The sequence below is a fragment of the Papio anubis genome, chromosome 7, assembly GCF_008728515.1.
Source record: "Papio anubis isolate 15944 chromosome 7, Panubis1.0, whole genome shotgun sequence".
Classification (NCBI taxonomy): Eukaryota; Metazoa; Chordata; class Mammalia; order Primates; family Cercopithecidae; genus Papio; species Papio anubis.
Window position 1 is genome coordinate 2832160 of NC_044982.1, and position 27554 is coordinate 2859713.

At 45.5% G+C, this 27554-nt stretch overlaps 1 protein-coding gene across 31 annotated transcripts in view; it reads right to left on the reverse strand.

Annotated features, from left to right (window-relative positions):
• KLC1 (kinesin light chain 1) overlaps positions 1–27554 on the reverse strand; it is a 71308-nt gene that overhangs the window by 12246 nt on the left and 31508 nt on the right. For 8 of the 31 annotated variants that reach the window (XM_009212329.3, XM_009212324.3, XM_009212323.3 and 5 more), the window contains exons 4-14: positions 26309–26387; positions 25559–25784; positions 19442–19529; positions 18753–18854; positions 15535–15708; positions 15300–15399; positions 13084–13133; positions 12929–12996; positions 11180–11288; positions 9106–9267; positions 1336–1466 (exon numbers count right to left, since the gene is read on the reverse strand). In XM_009212329.3, coding sequence (XP_009210593.1) covers positions 1336–1466; positions 9106–9267; positions 11180–11288; positions 12929–12996; positions 13084–13133; positions 15300–15399; positions 15535–15708; positions 18753–18854; positions 19442–19529; positions 25559–25784; positions 26309–26387 — 1289 coding nt within the window. Of the gene's footprint in view, positions 1–1335; positions 1467–2322; positions 3565–8796; positions 9268–11179; positions 11289–12928; positions 12997–13083; positions 13134–14443; positions 14505–15299; positions 15400–15534; positions 15709–18752; positions 18855–19441; positions 19530–25558; positions 25785–26308; positions 26388–27554 lie in introns of those variants that run through there. The other 23 variants (XM_009212330.3, XM_009212326.3, XM_009212322.4 and 20 more) reach the window with 16 other exon arrangements.

The following is a 27554-nucleotide window of genomic DNA, read 5'->3' on the forward strand; positions in this document are numbered from 1 at the left end:
CCTGGCCGTGTGTGGCAGCAGGTCTAAGGGCTTAGGTCATCAGGGATACTGAGAGGGATGAAAAAGTGGACATACTTTTTAAAAAATAGCTTTTAAAAGACAAAATAGGCCAGATGTGGTGGCTCACGCCTGTAATCCCAGCAATTTGGGAGGCTGACGTGGGAGGATCACCTGAGGTCAGGAGTTTGAGACCAGCCTGGCTAACATGGTGAAACCCCGTTTCTACTAAAAATACAAAAAATTAGCCAGGTGTAGTGGCGCGTGCCTGTAATCCCAGCTACTCAGGAGGCTGAGGCAGGAGAATTGCTTGAACCCAGGAGGCGGAGATTGCAGTGAGCCAAGATTGTGCCATTGTACTCCAGCTTGGGGAACAAGAACAAAACTCCGTCTCAAAAAAAAAAAAAAGGCAAAGTAACAAAACAACTGATGAGGCACATAACTTTAATATTTCCAATATGTTCTCCAGAAAAACTCGGTTTCACCATCCTGAGGTGATCAGACTTCTTACAGAACTTAAAGTGGGATCACTTGTAAAGTAGTTTTACTAGGAATCAATCTCTAAAAAGTCGGTACCATTTAGGAAGTCAGAGTTACACAGAATGGCTGGCAAAAGCCTGCCTCATGAGAAATATGCCCAAGCCAGGAGCAGCTGCCCAGAGTGACGCTGGACAGTGCAGCAGGGGTGATCTGTCAACTCTGTGCACCATGTTAAAAACAAAGGATATCTTAAGAACCAAATTCCTTTGACAACTTAAATGTTATTTTTCTAAAGACTCTAAGACTCATGACTCAAACCTTTTTTTAAACATATGAAAAGCCTAAGGTTTTGAAAATCTCCTTATAATAAAGTCTTGAAAGTTCTGATGCTATTTGAAACCATTTTCTCCCTAGTATAATACTGTATGAGATTTAATATAGTTGTAGCTAACATCCGATTTATCTAAAAGATTAAAAATTTTAAAGAATTTAAACTAATGCTAATTTAAAAAACAATGCGTATCTAAAGTAAACAAGTTCAAAATGCTCAATGTTTTAATATAAATTCCCACATTTCATTGCTAAGGCTTTCTTAGAACATGTGACAGAATTTTAAAATTCCATAAATTTCTTTTAAAGGTATTAGCACTTCAGCCACTAACAGGAAGTTACCCAATTATTTCTCAGCCTGTCCTGGGAAAAACCTAGGTGGCAACTATGAAACCCTTCCATTGTGAGAGTACGGGAACCAACTGGAGTGTCTTTCCTGGCGTCTGTGGGTGAGGAAGGCTGCGCTAGGAAGAGAAGCGGCCCAGGGCCGGCGTGCACGGGAGTCGGAGAGCTGGAAGAGATAGTTACCCGGGGTTCTTTGGCTCACTCTCTCGTGAACTTCCTCCCTTCAGCTTCCTAACCAGCTTCTCACTGCTGCGTCTAATGGAAGCCCGGAGTTTGCTAAAGGAACCACTGCGTTTTAAAGATCCAGTGCCATCCTGAAAAAAACGTGAACAAATGTGAAGCTGCAGGTGGTTCTCCCTCCCGCCCACAACAGCCACACTGGGTGCAAATAAGAGCGCCACCACGGTCACCCTGCTCGCCAGCAGCTCACTGCTGACAGAGTCTTGCAGAAACCACCAATTACCATGTACGTAAACATACTTTTAACTAAACATTATCCACTTTTAATTTCATTAAAGATAATCCAATGATCATGAAAACCTTTAGACATAAGGAAGCTTATTCAAACAAAAGTGATCGCATCCCAAAAGCAATATGAATCCTACTGCTATTCTGAGACAAAAGCCGACACACAGTGTCAAGAAAATTAAAGCAGCTTCTAGGAATATTATCAAAATCGACTTCCACATTTAACAGATATGTAAGCATCTGGTCCAAGTAACACAGTAGAGGACCCAAACCATTTGGATCTGACAGAGGCTCTTCCTTTTAACAGTTTCATCTAAATGCAATAGTTGGAGGTGCTGTTTCCTTCAGTAAATTTTACAGAACAGTTTCCTTAAATGTTAACTATAAAGGTGGCTGGAAAATTAAATAAAATGCTCATTCTATACAAATAACTAAAAATCCTCAGACAACCTTGTAGGGAGGAGAGTGCCCAGCTCTCATCTTAATTGATTCAGGTATTAATAAGTGAAATACTTGGCAGAATCTGAACATGAAAATAAAAAGCACAGTGAAGAAAATGTGCAGACAGCAGCACTTCTTCTTGGAAGGAATTCCTTGGTGAGAGGAACTGTCACCCCATGACCCCAGCAGCTCTGCCATGTGGCGTTTCATGGATAAAGAGTGAGAGAAGTTCTACCAAGCAGACAGACACCAAGACACAGGTCAGTCGGAGTGAGTTTATTAGAAGTTAGAAAGACACAAATACACAAATCACTGAGCACTTCAAGATTAGTAGAGAAAAGCAGAATGCCCGAATTCCACACACAGACTACACAGCAAATGCTACTGGGGCGTATCCTAGGGAGACCCGGAGTCCGAGCAGGAACCCCAGGGCTCTAAGTACCATGGGGCACGTGCGGCACATGCCTTGCTCTAAGGCTTAGTTACGTCAACAGGTCACCGTCATGCCATTGCAACAACACCTTGTGTGACACTTAACTACCTGTTATCAGAGTGAACAGCTAATCGCTCTTAATTTTTAAACTCGTGTATTACACAGTCAATGAATTTTATTAATACAATTTATATTACTAAGTACATATCTGGCAAAGCTACATGTATACAGAAATCAGGAACCCCCCAAAAAGGACAGCAGCACCGAAAGGAATGGCCAGTTCACAGAGAGGTGCAGCTCTGACAAGATCCTAGGGGGCTGCTAGACACAGCGGGCAGCACTGGAGAGAGAAGGGAAGCTGCGGGAGGCGCCACCCGTCATGCAGGAGACAGTGTGAGAGTCACGGGCGGCTAGGCCTGTCAGACAGAAAGGAGAGAGAAAACCCACGTGAAACCGCGGCGAGGAAAGGCAGCAGGCTCTGCATGGTGCAGCCTGGCTTACAGTATTTCTAGGTCACAAGTCTCAGCAGCCTTCTGAGTGGCTTTAGGACTGGGATGACCTTCTGCCTGCTTCTACCAGCCCAGCATAAAGCAGGTGCTGGGCCTCATGGTGCATTTCATAGAATTCAGACTGGTCCATTCCCAATGGTCAGCAAAGTAAATTTCAACACTTTAAGAGTAAAGATTGGCAATGTATTAGAAATCTCCTTGACACTTAGTGTAAAAGGCTTTACAAGTAACTGTACATAAGGAGATTATGCAATGAGAAACATAGGGACCAAAATAAAGGCTACAGGTATGACTTTCATTCTCTTAAAAACACATTTTAGACATTTCAGAAACTTTAGGAAACCACGGACTTTAAAAGTCTACAGCCCATTTTAAACATGCAGTTGATAATCCAAAAGAAAATTAATTTCCACAGGCAGCAATGCGTCCTGGGTCCTGCCAGATTGGAAAGCCGACGTCTCGACAGAAGCACCAGACGGCAGGGCCTGCGCCCCGCCCGCTCGGACTCACCATGGGACGCTGAGCAAGTCATTTAACCAGCCCGAGCTTCATTTTTCTCATCTTTAAAATGGAAAAATAACACTTGTTACCAACACCTCAAAAATGTTGGGAGGACAAGAAAACATAAGTTTTTGCTGCTCTTTAGAAAAAGGATGCTAAAATGCTAACACAGCGTCATCAACAGTGCAGCCCTTGCTGTTCATTTCAAAACTCAGTGCTACACTACAGTAGTGTTATGATAATACACCTGAACTAAATACTTGGCAGAGCACAGAAGATTCATTTCACTCAGATTCAAAAGTATTTCATGTGACACACACACACGCTCACTCATGCTCTCTCTCTCTCCCCACTCTGCAGCTGCTGGAGTAGCAAGCTGACAACTGACAGCTGGGCAATGGGCCCAGGAGTCCCAGAATTGGGGTCCGGCCCAGCTGCCTCCTCCTCCCTGAGCCTCTGCAGACCCAGACCAGCACCTGGAGTTGGCAATGGAGCGGGTCTGCCTCACTCTGGGTCAGTCGCCCAGGCTGGAGTGCAGTGGCCTGATCTTGCCTCACTGCAAGCTCCGCCTCCTGGGTTCACGCCACCTGAGGACCTTGGCTGTGAGAACCAGGGGGAAAGCCGGCGGCTGCCCTGGCCCAGGCAGACTTCCTTTCAACTGGACTTCAGGGCCTGGGAGGATTCACTGCATTCTAACAGCTTAAGAAACTGTCTACCTCTTTATATTGCTGGGAAAGAATATTCACATTACAAAAGTGGGTTATCTGAGCAGGATTAAAAGGATAATGTGTTCACAGTTTAAAAATATGCAGTCATCATTATTATCTATATACAGTGGGATTTCAGAAAATTTGGTGCTTTTTACATTTATTTATTTTTGGCATATTCTAGTTGTCTTACTAGTGTAATCTGAGACAGAGTCTGGCTCTGTCGCCCAGGCTGGAGTGCAGTGGCATGATCTTGGCTCAATGCAGCCTCCACCTACTGGGTTCAAGCAATTTCCTGCCTCAGCCTCCTGAGTAGCTGGGATTACAGGCATGCGCGACCATGCCTGACTGATTTTTGTTTTTTTCGTACAGAGGAGTTTTCACCACGTTGGCCAGGCTGGTCTCGAACTCCTGACCTCAAGTGATCCGCCTGCCTCGGCCTCCCAAAGCCCTGGGATTACAGGCATGAACCACCGTGCCCAGCCCTTAGTGTAATTTTTAAAAAATAAAAATCCATCTATTTCTAACAATATATTCCATTCCCCAATAATCCTAGGTAAGAATTTAGTGTATTTGAAACGTGTAGAAATCTTAACATGGGAGCAGTGCGAAAAGAATGGCAAGACGGAGAGAGGCTGCTTCAAAAGGCCCCAGCAGAGCTGGTGACCTGCAGACAGACAAAGGTGGTGCAGCTGGGAGGCGGACCTCAGGCTCCACGTGGGGTGGCTCTGTGTGTCTCATGGGACCACCGTAAAGACAACTGGGTAATGATGAAACAGCCCGAGGGACTCCCACATTCCAACAGGGACCTGGTGCTGGTGGCTGACACATGCACATCACACCATGAACATGAAGCCACACGGACAGCAGTTGTAAGAGGACCAGTTTTATCCAGAAAAGGATTTGTGTGCACAAAGCAGCTGCACTTTCAGAGGCAAGACCATGAGAGAGAGCCAACTGAGGCTCACGGTGACAGCGGCTTCCAGATCTGCATGTGTCACACGAAACGAGGTCATAGAAGTACCGCTGTCAGGTAGTTTAATCACAGTCCCTACAGTGTGTACCTAAAGGAGAGAACTGTCCTTCCCTGGACAAACCACCCACCAGGTCGAGACCTCGATCCAGACACTCCCTGCACATTACCAGCATCTGTCACCACCTGCTTTCCTTCTCAGTTCTGTGTGACACCAACGCCCAGGACCCACAGGGGATGATTATCATTAATCAGTTTGTCCTTTCTTTGACCACATAACTCTGTTTTAAATGTTACTTATGAATATTTTGAAAAACTGAGCCCAATATCTGGTGTATGTGGTTATTATAACTTAATCAAAAGCTGTCACATTCATTCCTGGCAGTCACTTCTGCTGAAGCTATGACTTCCCAACAGGGAGCACAATGTTTTTCCCTATGGTAGTAGTTTTCAACCTTTTAAAAAGCATTAAAATGCCTTTTAGGCTGATGCAGGAGAATCGCCGGAACCCGGAAAGCAGTGAGCGGAGATTGCGTCACTTAACTCCAGCCTGGGTCACCTCCGTCTCAAATATATATATATACACATATATATATATATATATATGAGAATATAAATAAAATTGAAATCACATTTTCTCACTATAAATATATAACAAGTTATTCTAATAAACGAAACAAGAACAATAAAGCTACCTTTATAAAATCCAAAAATTTGAAATCTGAAGTTATAGGTAACAGGGATAGTTGTTTTTTTGAGACAGTCTTGCTCTGTCACCCAGGCTGGAGTGCAGTGGCGCGATCTCGGTTCACTGCAACCTCTGCCTCCAGGGTTCAATTCCCCTGCCTCAGCCTCCGAAGTAGCTGGGATTACAGGCGCCTGCTACCATGCCTGGCTAATTTTTGCATTTTTAGTAGAGACAGAGTCTCCCCATGTTGGCCAGGCTGGTCTCAAACTACTGACCTCAAGCGATCCACCCGCCCTGGCCTCCGAAAGTGGTGGGATTACAGGCATGAGCCACGGCACCCGGCCACAGGTATAGTCTTTTTTTTTTTTGAGACGGAGTCTTGCTCTGTCACCCAGGCTGGAGTGCAGTGGCGCAATCTCAGCTCACTGTAAGCTCCGCCTCCCGGGTTCACGCCATTCTTCTGCCTCAGCCTCCCGAGTAGTTGGGACCACAGGCGCCCACCACCACACCTGGCTAATTTTTTGTATTTTTAGTAGAGACGGGGTTTCACCTTGTTAGCCAGGATAGTCTCGATCTCCTGACCACCCACCTCAGCCTCCCAAAGTGCTGGGATTACAGGTGTGAGCCACCGCGCCCGGCAAGGTATAGCCTTAACATTTACCACAACACCTGATATATTTGTCTATTTTAACTTAATTGCATAATACTGAAAAAAATCTTGATGTACACAAATAAGTGACTACAGTGGTAACAGTTTGCTGTGCAATCTCAGGGAAATCTTCACTTAAACAGAAACAGCATGATAAACTTTGTTCTAACATCCATATAAAGACAAACTAATGTGCTGACCTGCACTGTGTTAATATCTAAATCAAACAACATTTAATATGGGCCCCTTTTATTGTCTCTAATTATCCCTCAATAAAGTTGACTAAAAATTAATACCTGTGTGCATATTGCCCTCACTACCTTTTAAAAAATAAGTCAGTGGTTTATGCCTATAATCCTAGCACTTTGGGAGGCTGAGGCAGGCAGATCACGAGGTCAGGAGTTAAGAGACCAGCCTGGCTAACATGGTGAAACCCCGTCTCTACTAAAAATAAAACAATTAGCCAGGCATGGTGGCGTACGCCTGTAATTCGAGCTACTCAGGAGGCTGAAGCAAGAGAATTGCTTGAACCAGGAGGCAGAGGTTGCAGTGAGCCAAGACAGCACCACTGCACTCCAGCCTGGGCAACAGAGCGAGACTCTGTCTCGGGAGGAAGAAAAGAAAATCACAAGTTGGTCGAGTTCAGCATTCTGCCTTCTCAGAACCTTAAGAGTTGTGGGGAGATCGGGTTGGGGGCCAAGGTCTTCCTGTGAAGATTCTGAGGCAGCCTCAGCCGGCCCGCCCAGTGAATTCACTCACTTTATCTAAGACTCCATCTGAAGACGGGGCTGCCTCCATGCGCAAAGTGAGTTTAGGAACCACTGCACTGGACAATTTAAAACTCAGATTGTTTTGGTAGATCACCCATAGCCAACGCATCCTGGGATGAATTCCATCGAAGCTGCAGAGCTACCAAGTATATTGCTCACGAAAGGGACACACCGGAAACACAGCCTGCGCACGGCCTATGTAATCAGGTGTCCAGAGTGAGAAAGGAAGCGTGGAGGGAGGAAATCAGCAGGCACGCGGAGGGGCAGCTGCTTCATCCACAGCAGCGACACTTCCAGCCCGCGGGCCTGACGGGGACACCTGCACTCGAACCCGCTGCAGTGGACATGTGACGAGGACACCTGCACATGAACCAGCTGCAGTGCACACGAGCAGTTCTCCTTCCTCTCCGAGTCCATCTTTAAGATGGTGACAGAGCTCTGAATTGTCACAATTTTATCATCAGATGATTTCATGTCAACATGGACCTAGAAATACTGTCTCAAGAGAAACCTCCTCCAGAACTTCATTCAAGAGTATCACAATCTGCACCCTGGCTCCTAGAGCCTAGATAAAGGACTTCCCTTCTATACGAAGCATGCAGGTACGACAGCAACCAAGAGAAGAGTACAGTACACAGTTCTGACAGAATGCGGGCGACAGGGAGGCCTGCGGGCCAGGATTTCAGTTTTAGACTACTGCCCCACTGGGGCTGAGTGGGCAAAGCTGATGCTGATTGGTTGTCTTGGCACAGAAAAAAAACCAAAGCAAGAAAGCTGCCAGATAAAGACAGTCAAAGAGAATGTTCTCCCTCAAATTTTGCTACTAACATTTTTTATAAAATATTTATTTAGAATGCTAGCTCCTACCAAATTGCTATAGCTATAGAAAATCCTTAAAGAATAAAAGGATTTACATTATAAGAAAGCCCAAAACTACAATTTGGCAGAACATGTGTAGAATTATAACTAATCAAACTGCACTATGGCAACTTCAAAAAACCAACTGTGCCCCTAGATGAGTCAAATGCCGCCTTCAACTCTCCCTGACAAAAGCAAAATACCAAAGACACCAGCTTGTGTATTAAAAAAAAATCCATGTGCTAAAAAATTCACTGGAGAAAAAATGTCCAGAAGGCCACACGGTCTTTGGCAACCACTGGATAAACAGCAGTGGTGAGGAATTTCCAGGGGCAAACCAGGAAAACCTAGAGGGGCCTGTGCAGCCTCTCAGGCACATAGGGGCTGGCAACCATGAAGAGCCCCAAAGATCTGGACACCCTCTCAGGTGAAATGCAGGACGCTCAGGACTGAGGCAGGACATCAAGAGAGCAGCCACCTAAGCTCTTGGTTCTGACCCGTTTTCTAAAAACAAATTCTACTTACACAGCATCTCCCTTTAAAGCATTTTAACTCATTCTAACAAAATGTAGAGCAGCCTGGTCAGTGAAATTAGGAGCACTGGAGTTAGCAATGAAATGGGTGAGTTAAAGAAGTGAGTTAGTTACCTGCCACACTGATCCTGATATTAAAATGAAACCAGATAGGGATCATGCTTTAAATAGCCAGGACACTCAATCAGCATTTAAGTGCTCAAAGTTAAGCCAAACAGCTTTCATGGATTCCTGAGAAGAAAATTACCACTTTAAACAAATAACAGACTTAAGTATTAGCAGAAGTAAAGAACTTACAGAAAGCTTAATTGGCACTTAATTTGACAAAAGCAGAAGGTCTAGCACATGAGACAGGAGGAAGGCCTGGCAGGCACCACGTGGGGGCGCCTCCCGGAGCACGTGCCCGCTGTGTACTGTACTTACCCCGTTCCACTCTACGCTCATACTCACTTCCTCCCCTCCGTCAGGGCCACTCTCGTACTTGACCACGTCCACGTTGAGGCTCTCACGGCTCCTGCGCTTCTCCATGTTCTCAGGGTCATTGAGCACTTCCGCCACCCTCTGTTTGTGAACATTGTCAAGACCCTGTGAGCCAGGCAAGGGAAAATGGTTGGACCCATTAGCACTTCAGATTTTCTTAAGTATTTCTGAGATACTTGGCTAGAAAACAAAATACCAGTTCTTAATCACTGGGGGGAAAAAAAACTGGAACAGTGGTTCCTTGGAGCGGGTGAGGGTGGAGGCGGGAAACTGGAGAGAAACACAAAGGACCCCTTAGGGGAACAGTGACGGGGCTTGGGTTGCACAGGGTGTGTGTCCATGTTCAATCATTCTGCGTCTATATCTAGGACTGGAACAGCTGGGTCATGTGGTTTTCTAAGTTTAACTTTTAGATAAGCCATCAAACTTCTCCAGTGCCTGCACCATTTTACATTCCCACCAGCAAGAAGACATGAGGGTTCCAGCCTCTCCACATCCTCACCAACACCTGTTATTTTCCATTTGTTCTCTTTTTTATTATAGCCAGTCTAGTGGGGATGAGGTAGTATCTCGCTGTGATTTCAGTTACTATTTCTATAATGACTAAAGATGTTGAGTGTCTTTTCATGTGATTGCTGGCCATCTGTCTATCATCTTCAGTAAAATGTCTATTCAGATCCTGGGCTCATTTTTTAATTGGGTTGCCTTTTTTTCTGGATACCAAAACCTTATGAGATACATCATTTGCAAATATCTTCCCCCATTGCATGGGTGTCCTTTCACTTTTTCTTTTTCTTTTTTTCCTTTGAGACAGGGTCTCTCTCTGTTGCCCAGACTGGAGTGCAGTGGTATCATCTAAGCTCACTGTAACCTCCACCTCCCGGGTTCAAGCGATCCTCCCACCTCAGACTACCAAATAGCTGGGACCACAGGCATGGGCCAACACACTTGGCTAATTTTAAAAAAAAAATTTTGTAGAGACATAGTATCACTATGTTGCCCAGGCTGGTTTCGAACTCCTGAGCTCAAGGGATTCCCCCTACCTCAGTCTGCCAAAGTGCAGGAATTACAGGTGCTCACCACCACGCCCAGCCCCTTTCACTTTCTTGATGATGTCCTTAGATGCACAATAGTTTTTAACTTTGGTGAATCCAACAGATCTAGTTACCTAGTTTTTATTTTGCTGTTCACGCTTTTGGGGTCATATTCATGTTATTTTATTTTATTTTATTTTATTTTAATTTACTTTTTGAGACGGAGTCTCGGTCTGTTGCCCAGGCTGGAGTGCAGTGGCGTGATCTTGGCTCACTGAGTTCAAGCAACTCTCCTGCCTCAGCCTCCTGAGTAGCTGGGACTACAGGCTTGTGCCACTGCACAGTATTTTTAGTAGAGATGGGGTTTTGCCATGCTAGCCAGGCTGGTCTCAAACTCCTGACCACAGGTGATCTGCCCACGTTGGCCTCCCAAAGTGCTGGGATTCAGGTGTGAGCCACTGCGCCCAGTCTCACGCCTTTGTTTTTTTTTTTTTTTTTTGCTTTTTTTTGCTTTTTTTTGTTTTTTTTTTCAATTGAGACGGAGTCTCATTCTGTCACCCAGGCAGCTGGAGTGCAGTGGCGTGATCTCGGCTCACTGCAGCCTCCACCTCCCAGGTTCAAGCGATTCTGCTGTCTCAGCCTCCCGAGTAGCTAGGATTACAGGATTACAGGCATGTGCCACACCACGCCAGGCTAATTTTTATATTTTTAGTAGAGACAGGGTTTCACCATGTTGGCCAGGCTGGTCTTGAACTCCTGACCTCAGGTGATCTGCCCACGTTGGCCTCCCAAAGTGCTGGGATTACAGGTGTGAACCACTGTGCCCGGCTTCATGCTCTTTTAAACAATATAACTTTATTTGTTCAAACTAAAATAATCAACATTTTCTATTTCTAAATCAAGTTTTCAACAAAAGTCATGTAAAAGAGAACCATTAAATTCAAAGTTCCCAAGGGCCGGTTAAGGACAGAAGTATGACTGACCTGTTTACGAGACCTCATGGCAGCTTCTTCTAATGTTTCTGCAGCTTCAAATTTGCCTTGACGTCTGTAAAGTGCCCCAAGGTTTTTTAGAGTGGTTGTAACAGTTGGACTGTAAGAAAGCACATGACATATAGAACTGTGACATGCAAGCTGTGAACAACCACTATCAACAGCACATAATCTGAAGGACTGACAGACTTATGTTTTGGCTTGACTATATTTTAACTTTCTCTTGTACTTTTTTGAAACTGTAAAATTATGAAGAGTTCTTCCTTCTCAAGTAGCTCTGCCTCCTATGACCCTGGCCCTTCCTGTACACAGCCCCCTCAGGCCAGGCCAACACCATACTCCATCCAGGCTGAGGTGGCTCTCACAGACCACTGGCCACTCTGTCAACAGAAACTTCTGGGCCAGGTCTGTGTGGTGATCAGCATGCTTTTCCTGGAGACACCTTGGTCCGCACTGGCAATAATGACAAACAGTGCTCTGCATGTGCTGCTCACGTGCTCCTGTCTCCCTCAAGTACAGGGGAGAAGAGAGCAAAGCAGACCCTCCCTATCAGCGGGGTGTGAGGGCAGAGGATAAATGCTTCGTGTACCAGGGAAGCAATAAGCAGATGGCCGAGAGGACGGCTGTGTTTCTGTGTTCTTTTTTATTTTTCAAACTGTATCATTAGGCTTGATGTTTCTGCATTCTTGATAGAGCAGACTTATTAAAAAAAATTATAAATAAACCTAGATTCATTTTAGCATAGATAAGTACTTCGAGAGATTTCTGTTCACTTTCTTACAATAGGCATTTTGGGTACAGAAATAAGCTATTTTCTATGTCTCTGAAACAAGTAATCTATGGTAAGTGTTATGGGAGCCCTGGAGAGGGTTCCTAGAGTTTTCTGAAAATAGATGAATGGTAGGCTGAGTCTCAAAGGATGAGGAAAGTTAAGAGTGGAAAGACACGGTGGCTCACGCCTATAATCCCAGCACTCTGGGAGGCCAAGGTGGGTGGATCACCTGAGGTCAGGAGTTCAAAACCACCCTGGCCAACATGGTGAAACTCTGTCCCTACTAAAAATACAAAAATTAGCCGGGCATGGTGGCGGGTGCCTGTAGTCCCAGCTACTCAGGAGGCTGAGGCAGGAGAATCGCTTGAACCTGGGAGGTGGAGGTTGCAGTAAGCCAAGATCGCGCCATTGCACTCCAGCCTGGGTGACAACAACGAAACTCCGTCTCAAAAAAAAAAAAAGAACGGAAAGGCAGTAAAACAGGTGGGCCACCTGGACCCAGGTACGGCAGCCATCACAGACGGCAGTCGGCACAGGCTCAGGCTCAAGAGGCAAGGCTCTAGGGCTGGCCATGGAGGGGCCTACACTTCCCTCTGCAGAGGACAAGGCCCCATGGGCCATGAGGAAAAGAAGTGTGTGTGGATCTGTGTCTCCAGTGCTGTGTGTGAGGGGCTGGCCTTCCCAGGCCTGCTGGCACGCTTGTCATGAATTTACTGTATGGTTTCTACCATTAAATGTAAAAGTAAGGCAATTACCTTTGCACCAGCCTAATATGATGGTGGGTTTTATACATGTAAATGATCTCATTTACAAAGTTAGTGGGGTTTTTTACATTGGAATTTGGGAAAAACATGGGACTGTGCACTTAAGGAACCCTATACATCGGTCATTTATAAGCTGCCCTGTAGAACACAATTACCTTCCCCCTGCTTTTCAGTTTTTCCAGCCAAACGCGATTCCAGACATACCTATCAACTTTGCAGGCTTTGTACCAGCCGCCATACTCTCCAAAAGATGTCCCATCCTTTTGCTTTCCCTAAATTGCAACAAATAATTTCAAATGAATAATTATCCTGAATGCAGGATATACAATTTAGAAAATCTCAAAATAATACATTCTTACTTTGCATTCTTCTCTTTCTTCAGCATGCATCCAGATGGGTTTATTTTCATCTAGGGAAGAAAACACAGCATACAGGTTGAGCATCGCTAATCCAAAACTCCAAAATCTGAACTGCTCTAAGGGGAATTTCCTTTTGAGTGTCAAGTCAGCACTCGAAAAGTTTCAAATGTTGGAGCACTTTGGGTAATGGATACTTAACTTGTACTATAAATGAAGGATAACAGAGCCTGCTAAGTAAAACAGAAGTCATTAAGCCTCGGTGGCTGCTTTTTTTTTTTTTTTTTAAGATGGAGTCTCACTCTGTTGCCCAGGCTGGAGTGCAGTGGTGTGCTCTCGCCTCACTGCAACCTCCACCTCCTGGGTTCAAGCGACTCTCCTGCCTCAGCCTCTGAAGTAGCTGGGATTATAGGCACCCGCCACCACGCCCAGCTAATTTTTTTGTATTTTTAGTAGAGATGGGGTTTCGCCATGTTGGCCAGGCTGGTCTCAAACTCCTGACTTCAAGTGATCCACCTGCCTCAGCCTCCCTAAGTGTTAGGATTACAGGCGTGAGCCACCACGCCCAGCCTGTTTTCTTTTTTATACGATCCTTGTTAGATACTACTACTTACAGCATGGACAGATTAAGTTTACACTGCAGGAAAAAGTCTATGGAAGACAGAGCTGGACACCAAGCAACAGGTTAAGACACAGGGTGCAGAATCAATGTTCTGAGACAGGTGATCAACTGTCAAGACATCCCAACAAATGCTAGGACCCTGTAATGTAACCGCTAAAATGTTAGCTGCTCAAGTAGCACAAGGGAGTATTCAGAATGTGAGCACTAAACAAAAGCATTAAACAATAGTCTAAGAAAAAGTAGTAAGATGTTGGTAGCAAAAGTAGAAAAGATATAAATCAAGGCTGGGCGCAGTGGCTCACACCTGTAATCCCAGCACTTTGGGGGACTGAGGCAGGAGGATCACCTGAGGTCAAGAGTTCGAGACCAGCCTAACATGGTGAAACTTGTCTCTACTAAAAATACAAAAATTAGCCAGGCGTGGTGATGTGCGCCTGTAATCCCGGCTACTCGGGAGGCTGAGGCAGGAGAATCACTTGAATCCAGGAGGCAGAGGTTGCAGTCAGCCGAGATCATGCCATTGCACTCCAGCCTGGGCAACAAGAGCGAAATTCCGCCTCAAAAAGAAAAAAAAGAAAGAAAAAGAAAGAAAGAAAGCATACAAATCAATAATCATTTTAAGTCATCTTCTCGGAACACTCACCCAAGTTTCTAGACAACGAACAGACCCATGCCATGGGGGAAAAAGCCAGCTTAAAAATCATGTTTATGAAAATATTTTTATGACTGAAAGGTACTCACACTAAAATATGTAAAGAAAATAAGCAGTATACATGATGATATGGACGGTATGGTTTGAAATCTGTAAACCAAAGGCACAGAAGGAAGGAAAGACATTAAAAATGTGAAAAGATGGATTTGGGTGATTCTCCTCTTTCCATTTCTGCATGAATTGGGCAGGTCTCTGCAGCGAGGACGTGAAGATGGATGTGGGTGATGCTCCCGTCTCCATTTCTGTGTGAACTGTGTAGGTCTCTGCAATGAGGACATGTTATGGGCTCTGGGCACTGCAATCCCAGTCTAACTGCTTCTCAGTTACAGGGCCTCACGCAAGTCACTTAGTCTGTGGCGTCCTTGCTGCTGGTGCTTTTTTTTTTTTTTTTGAGACGGAGTCTCACTCTGTTGCCCAGGCTGGAGTGCAGTGGTGCGATCTTGGCTCACTGAAAGCTCCGCCTCCCGGGTTCATGCCATTCTCCTGCCTCAGCCTCCCGAGTAGCTGGGACTACAGTATAGGCACCCACCACCACGCCCGGTTAATTTTTTGTATTTTTAGTAGAGATGGGGTTTCGCGATGTTGGCCAGGATGGTCTCGATTTCCTGACCTCGTGATCCACCTGCCTCGGCCTCCCAAAGTGCTGGGATTACAGGCATGAGCCACCGCACCTGGCCTATGGTATCTTTGCTTTTAAAATGGGGTAATGTTTGACCCGCTGCACAGGACTGCTGTGAAAGTCAAGTAAAATCACACATTTAAACTATTTAGCTTAATAATGTACACAGTTAAGTGCTTAATAAACAGTAACTAATACTATTTAGTATATTATTAGTCAAGTCATTATACAACGAAATTCATTTGAGACGGGAGTATATTTCTTACCATCTACAGAACCAAACTCCCTTTCATGTGCACGAGTGAGAATCTCTTTGTACAGTGTTTCTGCTTGCTTGAACTTTCCTTGTTTCAGATAGCAGGATGCCTTAAAATAAAATAAAATATTTCTTATCTTTCAGATGTAAATAAAGCATAATTTTAATCTACAGTTAAAGAAGTATTTGGGCTTGGGAAGAAAGCACTCCTGGCCACCTCCCTAATGCTATGCCAGTCAACACACCAGGTTATTTTTTGTCTTAGCCACGTTGGGGTCATCAGGTCCCAGTTTTGTCTGGTAGATCTCGAGGGCTCTTTGATAATAATATTCTACTTCTTCATACTTGCCCTGGTTCTGGCACAGTAAGGCCAAGTTATTTAACTGCTTGGCAACATCGGGGTGATCCTTCCCCAAAACCTGGGAATAAAAAACAGTGTATTAGAGACACTTGTTCTGCTCCCATCCAATCCATTCTCCACCCTACTGTCACATTATGATCTTCCTCAACATAAGCACGACTGTGCTACACTTTCAGATTTAAATCCTTAACTGGCTCCCCACACCATGTAATAACAAAATAACCAGAATTTATCAAATTCTTATTTATGAGGGGAGGGAGGGAACTGTGTTCATTTTCTTTAGCTGCATTAATTATTGCAGTAATCCTTCATGGTAGGTACATTTTATGTACATTTATTGTACTATGTACAAATGTACATATTAGGCACATTTTGAAGATAAGGAAAATGGGCTTTGTAAGGGCTATGTGAGTTTTACTGCCAGGTTCTGGAGGAGCCCACAGCTGTCCCAGTTGCCCAGGACGCTCTTCTCCTAGCCCTCCCCACTAGCAATGACTTATCCTTCAGGGTTCTCTTCAGTTCCCCTCAAAGGGGACCTCCCTATACCAAATTAAGGGAGCCCTCACCCCACCTCACCTAGTGAACTCGCAGGCATATCACCTGGTTGTTCTTTCTTTGTAAGAATCACTACTCTGAACTACCTTGAATATTCTTTATTACAATGTAAGCCCCAAGAGTGCAAATTCTTTGTCTCTTTTCTTCACCAGTGTAATCCTTGCATCTAAAAAGGGGCCTGGCACACAGATGGATGAATGAACACTAACCTCCTCCTTCAGTACCTTGAACAAGTGATGAGTTCTCTCTGCTTTGTGCCTTTACACATGTGGTCCGCAGGGAGGTAAGCTGCCTCTCTACTCCTTTCTGCATTCCCTACCTCTCCCTGCCTAGGACATTTTTAACTCAATTATTCAAGGTGCAGTTCCAACACCAACCTTCCCTGAGAAACCATCCCCAACATCCCCTGGCTGTGGCCCGCAGGAACCCGCACTCCATGTCTTCCCAGAGCTCTCTATTCTAGACGCTGCTGTGCCCTCTGCGGTCCTCAGTCTGTCCAGTGGACTGTGTCCTAGTGGGAGGGACTACATCTCTGATCTGTAAATCACCAACTCTAAGCAGGGGGCTCGAAATGAATGAAAGGGTAAATATATGAATGAATTTGGCAGGTCATCTTATATGGTTCCTAATTCTTGATTTAGTACTTTTGTGCTGTCCCTGACTTTAACTCCAGCCCACCCCAAATTCGACCATTCTATTTCAGAAACATGCAGATTGAGGGCTTAATGTTACCTGTATAATCTGATAAGGAGCCCCTTTTCATTCTTTCTCCCCCAATTCCTTGCCATGTGTCCCAAAATTAACTGATAAGAATCACTGATAAATAATCACTAAAAATACCAAGTTAAAATACCATTTGTGTGGCTGGGCGCAGTAGCTCATGCCTATAATCCCAGCACTGTGGGAGGCTGAAGCAGACGGATCACCTGAGGTCAGGAGTTTGAGTTCAGCCTGGCCAACATAGTGAAAGCCCATCTCTACTAAAAAATACAAAAATTAGCCAGGCGTGGTGGCACATGCCTGTAATCCCAGCTACCCAGGAGGCTGAGGCAGGAGAATCCCCAGAATCCGGGTGGCGGAGGCTGCAGTGAGCCGAGATTGTGCCCCTATACTCCAGCCTGGGCGACAGAGCAAGACTCCCTCTCAGAGAAAAAAAAAAAACAATTTGTGGTTACTCATCAGACAGACCTGATACCTCAATCTCTGTAACATCTGAAGAGACTGTCATACAGAGCACTGCTGAAATGAACAAGTTACGTTATATTTTTTCAATACCTAATTACCATAAACTGTAGCAGCTGGTATTAAATATACATGACATTGACTCAATCTATAGCTCTGAGGTAATCTTTAGTTATAATAATAATTATTTCATTCTTCAGCTTCATAAAGCGTATTTGGTAAATGTTATCTTTTTTTTTTTTTTTTTTTTTTTGAGACGGAGTCTCGCTCTCTCCCCCAGACTGGAGTGCAGTGGCGCAATCTCGGCTCACTGCAAGCTCCGCCTCCCGGGTTCACGCCATTCTCCTGCCTCAGCCTCCTGACTAGCTGGGACTACAGGCGCCTGCCACAGCGCCTGGCTAATTTTTTGTATTTTTAGTAGAGACGGGGTTTCACTGTGGTCTCGATCTCCTGACCTTGTGATCCGCCCGCCTTGGCCTCCCAAAGTGCTGGGATTACAGGCGTAAGCCACCGCGCCCGGCAGTAAATTTATCTTAAAACTATCATGGTTTTCTTAATGACAAGCACATGTTCCACCGTCAAATGCAATGCTCCCAGGCTTTCCATCTCTAGTCCTTAGACATGTCTTCAATCAGAGTCACTTCTAGGCCACCTTGGACGGCACCAGACTCAGGACTGCACCTTTCTAAATGCACACGTTTCATAACTGGACCTTCTTTTCTTTTTTTTTTTCTTTAGAGACGAGGTCTCACTATGTTACCCAAGCTGATCTTGAACTTTCTAGGCTCAAGTGATCCCCCCACTTTGGCCTCCCAAAGTGCTGGGATTACAGGCATGAGCCACGCTGATTTGTATGGGCCAATCTGGCTTTTTGTGGGCTATTCGCTAATTAAATGAGTTGTTTCCAGCTAACAGTCAGTTAAAAACACATCACAGTGGTTATTTCTCAAAACCTAAAACTGAAAAATTTTTAAAAACACAAAAAACAGGGCTGGGCATGGTGGCTCATGCCTGTAATCCTAGCACTTTGGGAGGCTGAGGTGGGCAGATCAGGTGGTCAAGAGATCGAGAACATCCTGGCCAACATGGTGAAACCCCATCTCTACTACAAATACAAAAACTAGCTGGGCGTGGTGCTGCATGCCTGTAGTCCCAGCTACTTGGAAGACTGAGGCAGGAGAACCACTTGAACCATGGAGGTAGAGGTTGCAGTGAGCCGAGATCGCGCCACCGCACACCAGCCCAGTGACAGAACGAGACTCGTCTCAAAAAATAAATAAATAAAACACACACACACACACACACACACACACACACACACAAAACAAAAATCTCAAAGACGACGACTGCCCCCTTCTTTTGTACCTTTTCTCGGATTTCCAGAGCTCTTTTGCACAACGGCTCTGCTTCTTTGTACTTCCCTCTTTTACCATAAAGGACTGCAAGGTTATTCAAAGTCGCTGCCACCTGTCAACACGGAGAGAACCACTAAGAATGGTAAAAGATAACCAAATACAGTACATTTATACACCACATATTCATTTATACTCAATCTATACAGTAAAGCATTCTTAGTCGGATAGAACACTATGACTTCAGTTAAAAGGAAAAGCGCAATTCACTACAGTATAGATTATACAAAGTAATACTGCAGAATACTAAAATTAAACACATCAACGTCAAAAACATAATACCGACTTTTAAAAAATTTCCCTGGAAGCCACAAAGCCAACCAAAACAGATTCATATGCAAATCTGACCAGATTTTAATGAAGACAATGTAATTATTCAGAAAAAAATTTCTAGAAGGACATGCAATTTGATTTACAATCAAAAAATAGTTGGTGATCCATGTGAGGAGGGGTCATAAACAAATTAGATGTGCTCTGGCCTATCACTAGCACTGAGTAAGTGAGGACTTCCTACCTGCACCATCTAGCGAAAAGGCAGTGCTTAAACTTTCCCTGTTGAGTTTAATGGTAAAATGAGTTGGATAAAAGAAATACACGGCGAAAATAAAATATAAAAAGAATGAAAGAACTTGATATACAAACCGCAGGATGATCTTTGCCCAAAGTTTTCTCACGAATAGCCAAGGCATCATTCAGTAGGTTAGCTGCATCTTTGTATTTATTCTGATCCCTAAATGGAAAAACACACATTAAGTGTTTTAGATAAGTGTTTCAGATGTAGATCACTACAGCTTTTTTTTTTTTTTCTGAGACGGAGTCTCACTCTGTTGCACAGGCTGGAGTGCGGTGGCATCATCTTAGCTCACTGCAATCTCCGCCTCCTGGGTTCAAGCAATTCTCTGCCTCAGCCTCCCGAGTAGCTGGGATTATAGGCATCTGCCACCACGCCTGGCTAATTTTTGTATTTTTAGTAGAGACGAGGTTTCACCATGTTGGCCAGGCTGGTTTCAAACTCCTGACTTTGTGATCCACTCGCCTTGGCCTCCCAAAGTGCTGGGATTACAGGTGTGAGTCACCACGCCCCGCCTCATTACAGCTTTTTTAAATGTAATTTTCAACTACAGAAAAAAAAAGTTAAGCTTAAACTATTTAAGAGGCCAGGCACGGTGGCTCACGCCTGTAATCCCAACACTTTGGGAGGCTGAGGCGGGCGGATCACGAGGTCAGGAGACCAAGACCAGCCTGGCCAACATGGTGAAACCCCGTCTCTACTAAGAATACAAAAAATTAGCCAGGTGTGGGGGCGGGCGCCTGTAGTACCAGCTACTCGGGAGGCTGAGGCAGGAGAATGGCATGAACCCGGGAGGCGGAGCTTGCAGTGAGCTGAGATCACGCCACTGCACTCCAGCCTGGGCAACAGAGCAAGACTCTGTCTCAAAAAAAAAAAAAAAAAGAAAGAAAGAAAAACCACAAGCTTATGGGTGGGGGAAAAAACACTGGAAGGAAATCCATCAATAAACAGACTGGCAAGGTGAACTCTGGAATCAGACCCAACTAGCTTCCGAACTTGACCTTCCCATCTAGGCCACTGGGAAGATAATGCCCCACACTACAGTGTTGTCATGCCTATGCCAGTTGGCCAGCACAGAGTAAGTGCAACAATCTGGAATAATGGACCGAGCTTGCATTTGGTATCAGACAGAATTAATTCCAGTGTCTGAGCTTGGGTTCTGCCAGTTAATGGCTACACAGCTTTGGGTACATTAAGTGACCTCACGCAGTCCCAGCCTTCCCATCTATAAAGCAAGTATGTGATCTATTGGCACAGTCTTGCTATAAGATGATATGCTACACGTATACTGAAAAAGCCTTTTAAAAAACAGCAAACAAAAGTAAATATATTGCCGTGTCTGAATTTGGTACCCAATCTGCCTCCATTTTATTCAGTATGGAGGAATGAAGAATCTTTCTTGATTGGAGTACAACAGCAACACCCCAGAACCAGGAACTCTCAATTTAAGCATGCTACTCACTACTGATATGACTGAAAACAAGTATTTGCTTTTGAGACTTAGTACACATCTTTCTCAATTGAGTAGTAGTAACTGCCTGGCAAGGCTTTGCCCTGCAGAACGTGAGAAAGACTAATAAGGCTTCTAGAACCTCTGAAGCACACTAATTCTGGCCAAGTATTAATATACTGTTGTTTCTTTTTTCATCCTATTACATGCTATTGTAAGCTGCCTCAAACTTTTTGTGAAAGTCGGCAAGTACAAAATAGAGTTCCAAAAAGTAGTGGCCAGGTGCGGTGGCTCACGCCTGCAATCCTAGCACTTTGGGAGGCTGAGGCGGGCAGACTGCCTGAGCTCAGGAGTTCGAAACAAGCCTGGGCAACACAGTGAAATTCCATCTCTACTAAAATACAAAAAACTAGCCAGGCGTGGCGGTATGCACCTGTAGTCCCAGCTACTCGGGAGGCTGAGGCAGGAGAATTGTAGCAAATGCAATTTAAAAATAAGCTACCAAGGCTGGGCGCGGTGGCTCACACCTGTAATCCTAGCACTTTGGGAGGCCAAGGCGGGTGGATCACCTGAGATCAAGAGTTCAAGATCAGCCTGACCAACATGGCGAGACCCTGTCTCTACTAAAAATACAAAAATTAGCTGGGCATGGGGCAGGCGCCTGTAAGCCCAGCTACTCAGGAGGCTGAGACAGCAGAATCGCTTGAACCCAGGAGGCAGAGGTTGCAGTGAGCTGAGGTCGTGCCATTGCACTCCAGCCTGGGCAACAAGAGCAAAACTCCGTCTAAAAAATAAATAAATAAATAAAATAAAATAAGCTACCTAAAGTGTTATGAGAATTAAACGAGGCTGGACACACTGGCTCACCCCTGTAATTCCAACACTTTGAGAGGCCAAGGCAGGTGGGTCACCTGAGGTCAGGAGTTTGAGACCAGCCTGACCAAGATGATAAAACCCTGTCTCTACTAAAAATAAAAAAAATTAGCCAGGCGTGGTGGTGGGCACCTGTAATCCCAGATACTCGGGAGGCCAAGGCAGGAGAATCACTTGAACCCGGGAGGCAGAGGTTGCAATGAGCCAAGATGGTGCCACTGCACTCCAGCCTGGGTGACAGAGCAAGACTCTGTCTCAAAAAAAAAAAAAAAAAAAATGTCCAGGCGAGGCGGCTCACGCCTGTAATCCCAGCACTGTGGGAGGCCGAGGCGGACGGATCACCTGAGGTCAGGAGTTTGAGAACAGCCTGGCCAACATGGCGAAACTCTGTCTCTAGTAAAAACAGAAAAAATTAGCCGGGCGTGGTGGCAGTTGCCTGTAATCCCAGCTACTTGGGAGGCTGAGGCAGGAGAATTGCTTGAACCTAGGAGGCGGAGATTGCAGTGAGCCGAGATTGCGCCACTGCACTCCAGTCAGGGGGACAAGAGCGAGACCTCATCTCAAAAAAAAAAAAAAAAAAGAATTAAATGGGATGAGATATACTAAGCACTTCTGTAAACAATGACATATTATAAAATGTCTGGGACTATTAATTAGCAGTGGTTCTCAGGTGCGGTCCCAAACCAACAGCAGTCCTCAACTGGAACTTATTAGAAACCCAGAACTACCCTAGCCCTGCTGATCCAGGAACTCTGGGAGTGGGACCAGCCACTGCGATTTGTTAAATCAAGTGGGCTTAAGAAGCCCACCAAGAACTCAAATTCAAAAGAAAACAAAAATAGAATCCTAATGCATTAAAATCCTAACAGAAAAATGTGCAAGGTAACAGGAAATTCACAGAAGGATGCAAATACATAATCAGAGAAATACAAATTAAAACACAATGCATACTCTATCTCCACCAACAGAACAGAGCCCCCCCACCTCCAGGGTGGCACCCGTGCAGCAGGAGCATGGGCAGGCACAGCCTTTCTGAGTGGCAGTTTGGCAGCAGGTACCAAGGACTATAAAATGTTTATACTCTAACCCGTCTTAGGAATTCATCCTAAAAAAAGAAATACATGGCTGGGCACAGTGGCTCACACCTGTAATCCTAGCACTTTGGAAGGCCGAGGAGGATGGATCACCTGAGGTCAGGAGTTTTGAGACCAGCCTGGCCAACACGACGAAACACTGTATCTACCAAAAAATACAAGAAATTAGTGGGGCTTGGTGGCAGGCGCCTGTACTCCCAGCTATTTGGGAGGCTGAGGCAGGAGAACTGCTTGAACTCAAGAGGCTGACGTTGTAGTGAGCTGAGATCACTCCATTGCACTACAGCCTGGGCGACAAGAGCAAAACTCCATCTCAAAAAAAAAAAAAAGAAAGAAAGAAAGAAATCCAGGCCAGGCGTGGTAACTTGTAGCTCACACCTATAATCCCAGCACTTTGGGAAGCCATGGCGGAGGATCCTTTGGAGCCCACGAGTTTGAGACCAGCCTGGGCAACATGGTGGGACGCCATCTCTACAATAAATAAATAAATAAATAAATAAATAAATCCAAACTCTTGAACAAGACTTATAAAGATCAGTAAAATATGAAAGGCAAAAAAAAAAGCTTAAAATTACGTGTCCTCAATACAAGAATGCTGGAGTAACACGCTGAAGAGCAGAACACTGAAGGCGGACACAGACGCAGCCACTGTTTCCCCAACATCTATGCACATGGGTCGGCTCTCACACTACAATGCCAGGGGACCACCAGACTGACGGAGGCCACGGCACCCCAGCACCCAGCAGTGATGTGTGTGCCCATGCACGCTGTGCACAACAAAAACCCAGTTATGCTTACTAAACTCATTGATATTAATAACATCCAGTACTGTCCAGAAACTTCCATATGTTTTAATGGGCATGTAAGTTTTTTTAAAAAACAAAAAACCAAAACGCTGGCCAAGTGCAGTGGTTCCCACCTGTAACCCTAGCACTATGGGGGTACCAAGCTTATCAGATCACTTAAGCCCAGGAGCTCGAGACCAGCCTGGGCAACATGGCAAAACGCCGTCTCTACAAAATATATACAATTTAGCTGGGCACAGTGGTGCATGCCTGCGGTCCCAGCTACTCAGGAGGCTGAGGCAGGAGGATTGCTTGAGGCCAGGAGTCGGAGGTTGCAATGACCCATGATCGCATCACTTTTTGACCTTGTCTCAAAACACAAATTTTGTTGGAATGAACTGTCTCAATCTATTAAGAGCTAAATGCAAATATCTCTGACTAAGAAATACCTACAGTGAAATATGCAAACAATTGGCCAGGCACAGTGGCTCACGCCTGTAATCCCAGCACTTTGGGAGGCTGAGGCAGGAGGATCAGTTGAGGTCAGGAGTTTGAGACCAGCCTGGCCAACATGGTGAAACCCCATCTCTACTAAAAACACAAAAGTTAGCCAGCCATGGTGGCACGTGCCTGTAATTCCAGCTACTCAGGAGGCTGAAGCAGGAGAATCACTTGAACTCAGGAAACACAGGTTGCAGTGAGCTGAGATCGCATCACTGCACTCCAGCCTGGGTGACAGAGCCAGACTCTGTCTCAAAGAAAAAGAAAATATGCAAACAATCTCAACATTCACCAACAGGAAAACAGTCAAAAAAAGTCTAGAATGTCCACGAAACCCTAATGCACAGTCACGGGGCAGACCAAGCTGCTGACAAACTACAGAGCCAAAGGGCATGGACTCGTTTTAAATAGTGTTGTTGTAACAGGGGGCTTACTTTCTTATTTGTGTGTTTTTCTTTATTTTATCAACTTTCAAAACTTATTTTTAAAGAAATTACTTATGCGTGTGGGTAGCTGTATCACCGAATTTCTCTTCAAGCGTCATTATGCGCTGCAATCTCCTCTCCTTCCACACATCTTCCTTCTTCCTCAGGCTCCCCTCGTCCCACCCTCACAACCTCAATCCTGTCCCAAGAGGACACCCTGCCTCCAGCTCCAGCCCCCAGCTGGATCCTAGGCACTGAGCCAAAGGAACTCTCCTACCACACAACTCAGAGCCCACCACTCCCCTGGGGCATACTTCGGCAGGGGTTAGAAGAGCACACAAGAGGCAAAGGGCAAGTTGAATCCTGGATTCCAAAAGGAAGTACAGCGTTCCAGGCCTCGGAGGGCAGGAATGACACTGCCAGGCCAAGTGGGAAGGCCATTTAGACGAAAGAAGCTGCCTGCACAGGGTCTTGTGGAAAAGATCAAAACAGTGTTTGGCTGGTGTGAGGGATACACCATGGGCTATTCTAAACAAGCTGAACTGAGTGGTCACAGGCAGCGTCTTTTTTTTTTTTTTTGAGACAGAGTCCGGCTCTGTTGCCCAGGCTGGAGTGCAGTGGCCGGATCTCAGCTCACTGCAAGCTCCGCCTCCCGGGTTCACGCCATTCTCCTGCCTCAGCCTCCCGAGTAGCTGGGAGTACAGGCGCCCGCCACCTCGCCCGGCTAATTTTTTTTGTATTTTAGTAGAGACGGGGTTTCACCGTGTTAGCCAGGATGGTCTCGATCTCCTGACCTCGTGATCCGCCCGTCTCGGCCTCCCAAAGTGCTGGGATTACAGGCTTGAGCCACCACGCCCGGCCTCGGGCAGCGTCTTATTCTGATTTGGTGACACCCTTCCACAGAGCTTGCTAAATATTTTTAATTTAACCCCTATTTAAAGAGAAGTGGATATGGTTGAAAAGTAGTTTATATAGATACATAAAAATATATTTTAAGGGGCAAGATGGTTAAAAACAATGTCTCTGGGTAAAATTCAGTAGGGAAACAAAAGTGACTAGCCTGTACACCAAGGCCAGGATATTGAGCATGGTGGCCACGTCCGGGTGGTCATGTCCTGAAGTCTTCTCCAGGTCCTCCAGGGCCTGCTTGCAGAGGGGCACGGCTACCTCGTAGCGTCCCTGCGAGGCGTACTGGATCACCAGGTTGTGGAGTGTCCGCAGCCGCGCGGGGATCTCGTAGCCGCCCTGCTGGGCAGCCGCGGCGGCGCTGCTGTGCTGCTGCTGGACTGCACGGAGAAAGTTCACTTCAGACGAGTTTTTAAAGACAATTATCCAGATGAGTCAGTTTCTTTAAAATTGTCTTTACTAGCTTTGGTTCAAGTTAGTACTTGGCCCCTAGTGCTATTTAAATCTTTTCCTAGTACTGTCTGGGCAGCCAGGATTAAGAGTAGTGACTATAGGGTCAGGGATGGCACCATGGCCCCTCAGTGCCATGAGACTCTTCTTGGCGCCATGAAACAAGCAGAATAAGTAATTCTGACCTATCTACCCCATGAGAACCTGCAGATCACACCTGAACTGCTCATGCCTGCTGCTGTATCCTAGGGTCTACTCTAACGTATTCCTGTATTCCAACATACAGCACAAATTATTTTGGAAAACCAAAGGCAACCCTGCTCTGCTGGTGCTTCCTCCAGGCAGACCGCATGCACTAAGGCTGCCACTGATTGTTGATTGCTATGACCCTGTTCTAGGGGGAAAACACCTCTCTCCTGCACTCGGTAACATTCCCACATCACCCATCACTCACTTCCTTGCCCTGGGTCGTCTTCATCATTGGGGAAAAGGTCATCCAGAGGCTCTTTGGTAGAATCAGTGTCTTTGTCCTCCTATAAAACAGATTCAGGACAACGCTTCATCTTACAAGTACTATACACATCCTGTCCCGAAAATCTTTAATATTAAATACATTTTAATTAAGAATCTTAGAAAAGATGATCAGTTTTTAACATCAAATGTAGGATCACCCACAATCTGGCATCCATCAGTTGAACAGGAGTAATGAAAAGCTAGATAGACTAGAACACAAATACTTAAGTGCAGACCAGAGTTTGACGAAATGGGCATGGCTGCATTGCCATGCCTCAGATCCTTCTCCTCTGCTCTGAGGGAGGTCTAGGAGAGCAGGGAAAACCCTGACTCAAAATAAAATCTTATTTGGGAACCAAATATGTAGCAACAGATGAAAATGGTGCATCTCTGATCCCCAGAGAAGTGGAGGGGCTAGATGCCTCACCACCACAATTGGCTCCAGGGCAGGATCCCTGGGAGCAGTTTGAAACCTCCCAGCTTTAAAGGCCGGTGACCCATGTTTCCCCACATATTGCTGATTAGGCAAAGAAATAAAATCAGAAACTACATAATGGGAAAGACAGGTAACAGCCTGACCAGTAAGAAATTAGCTGCATCGGGCCGGGAGCAGTGGCTCACGCCTGTAATCCCAGCACTTTGGGAAGCTGAGGTGGGCGGATCACAAGGTCAGGAGATAGAGACCATCCTGGCTAACACGGTGAAACTCCGTCTATACTAAATAACACAAAAAATTAGCTGGGCGCCGTGGCGGGCACCTGTAGTCCCAGCTACTCGGGAGGCTGAGGCAGGAGAGTGGCATGAACCCGGGAGGCGGAGCTTACAGTGATCCGCGATCACGCCACTGCACTCCAGCCTGGGCGACAGAGCGAGACTCCGTCTCAAAAAAAAAAATTAGCTTCGTCATGGGGCAGATGAACACTGTTTGGCTCCAGAACGGAAAATGTGATAAAGACACATTGCTTTTAGAATATTCCTGTCTGGGATGCATAATCCAAGTATTAGACAAACCCCAACTGAGGAATGATGGACGAAGTAACTGGCCTGCATTCTTCAAAAACATCAATGTCATGAAAGACAACCACAGACGGAGGTCCCGTTCCATGTGAAAGGCTACTCAAGAGATGTGACAATCTCATGAAGGATGTGCCCCTGAACTGGGACACAGTGAAACAATGCCATGAAGG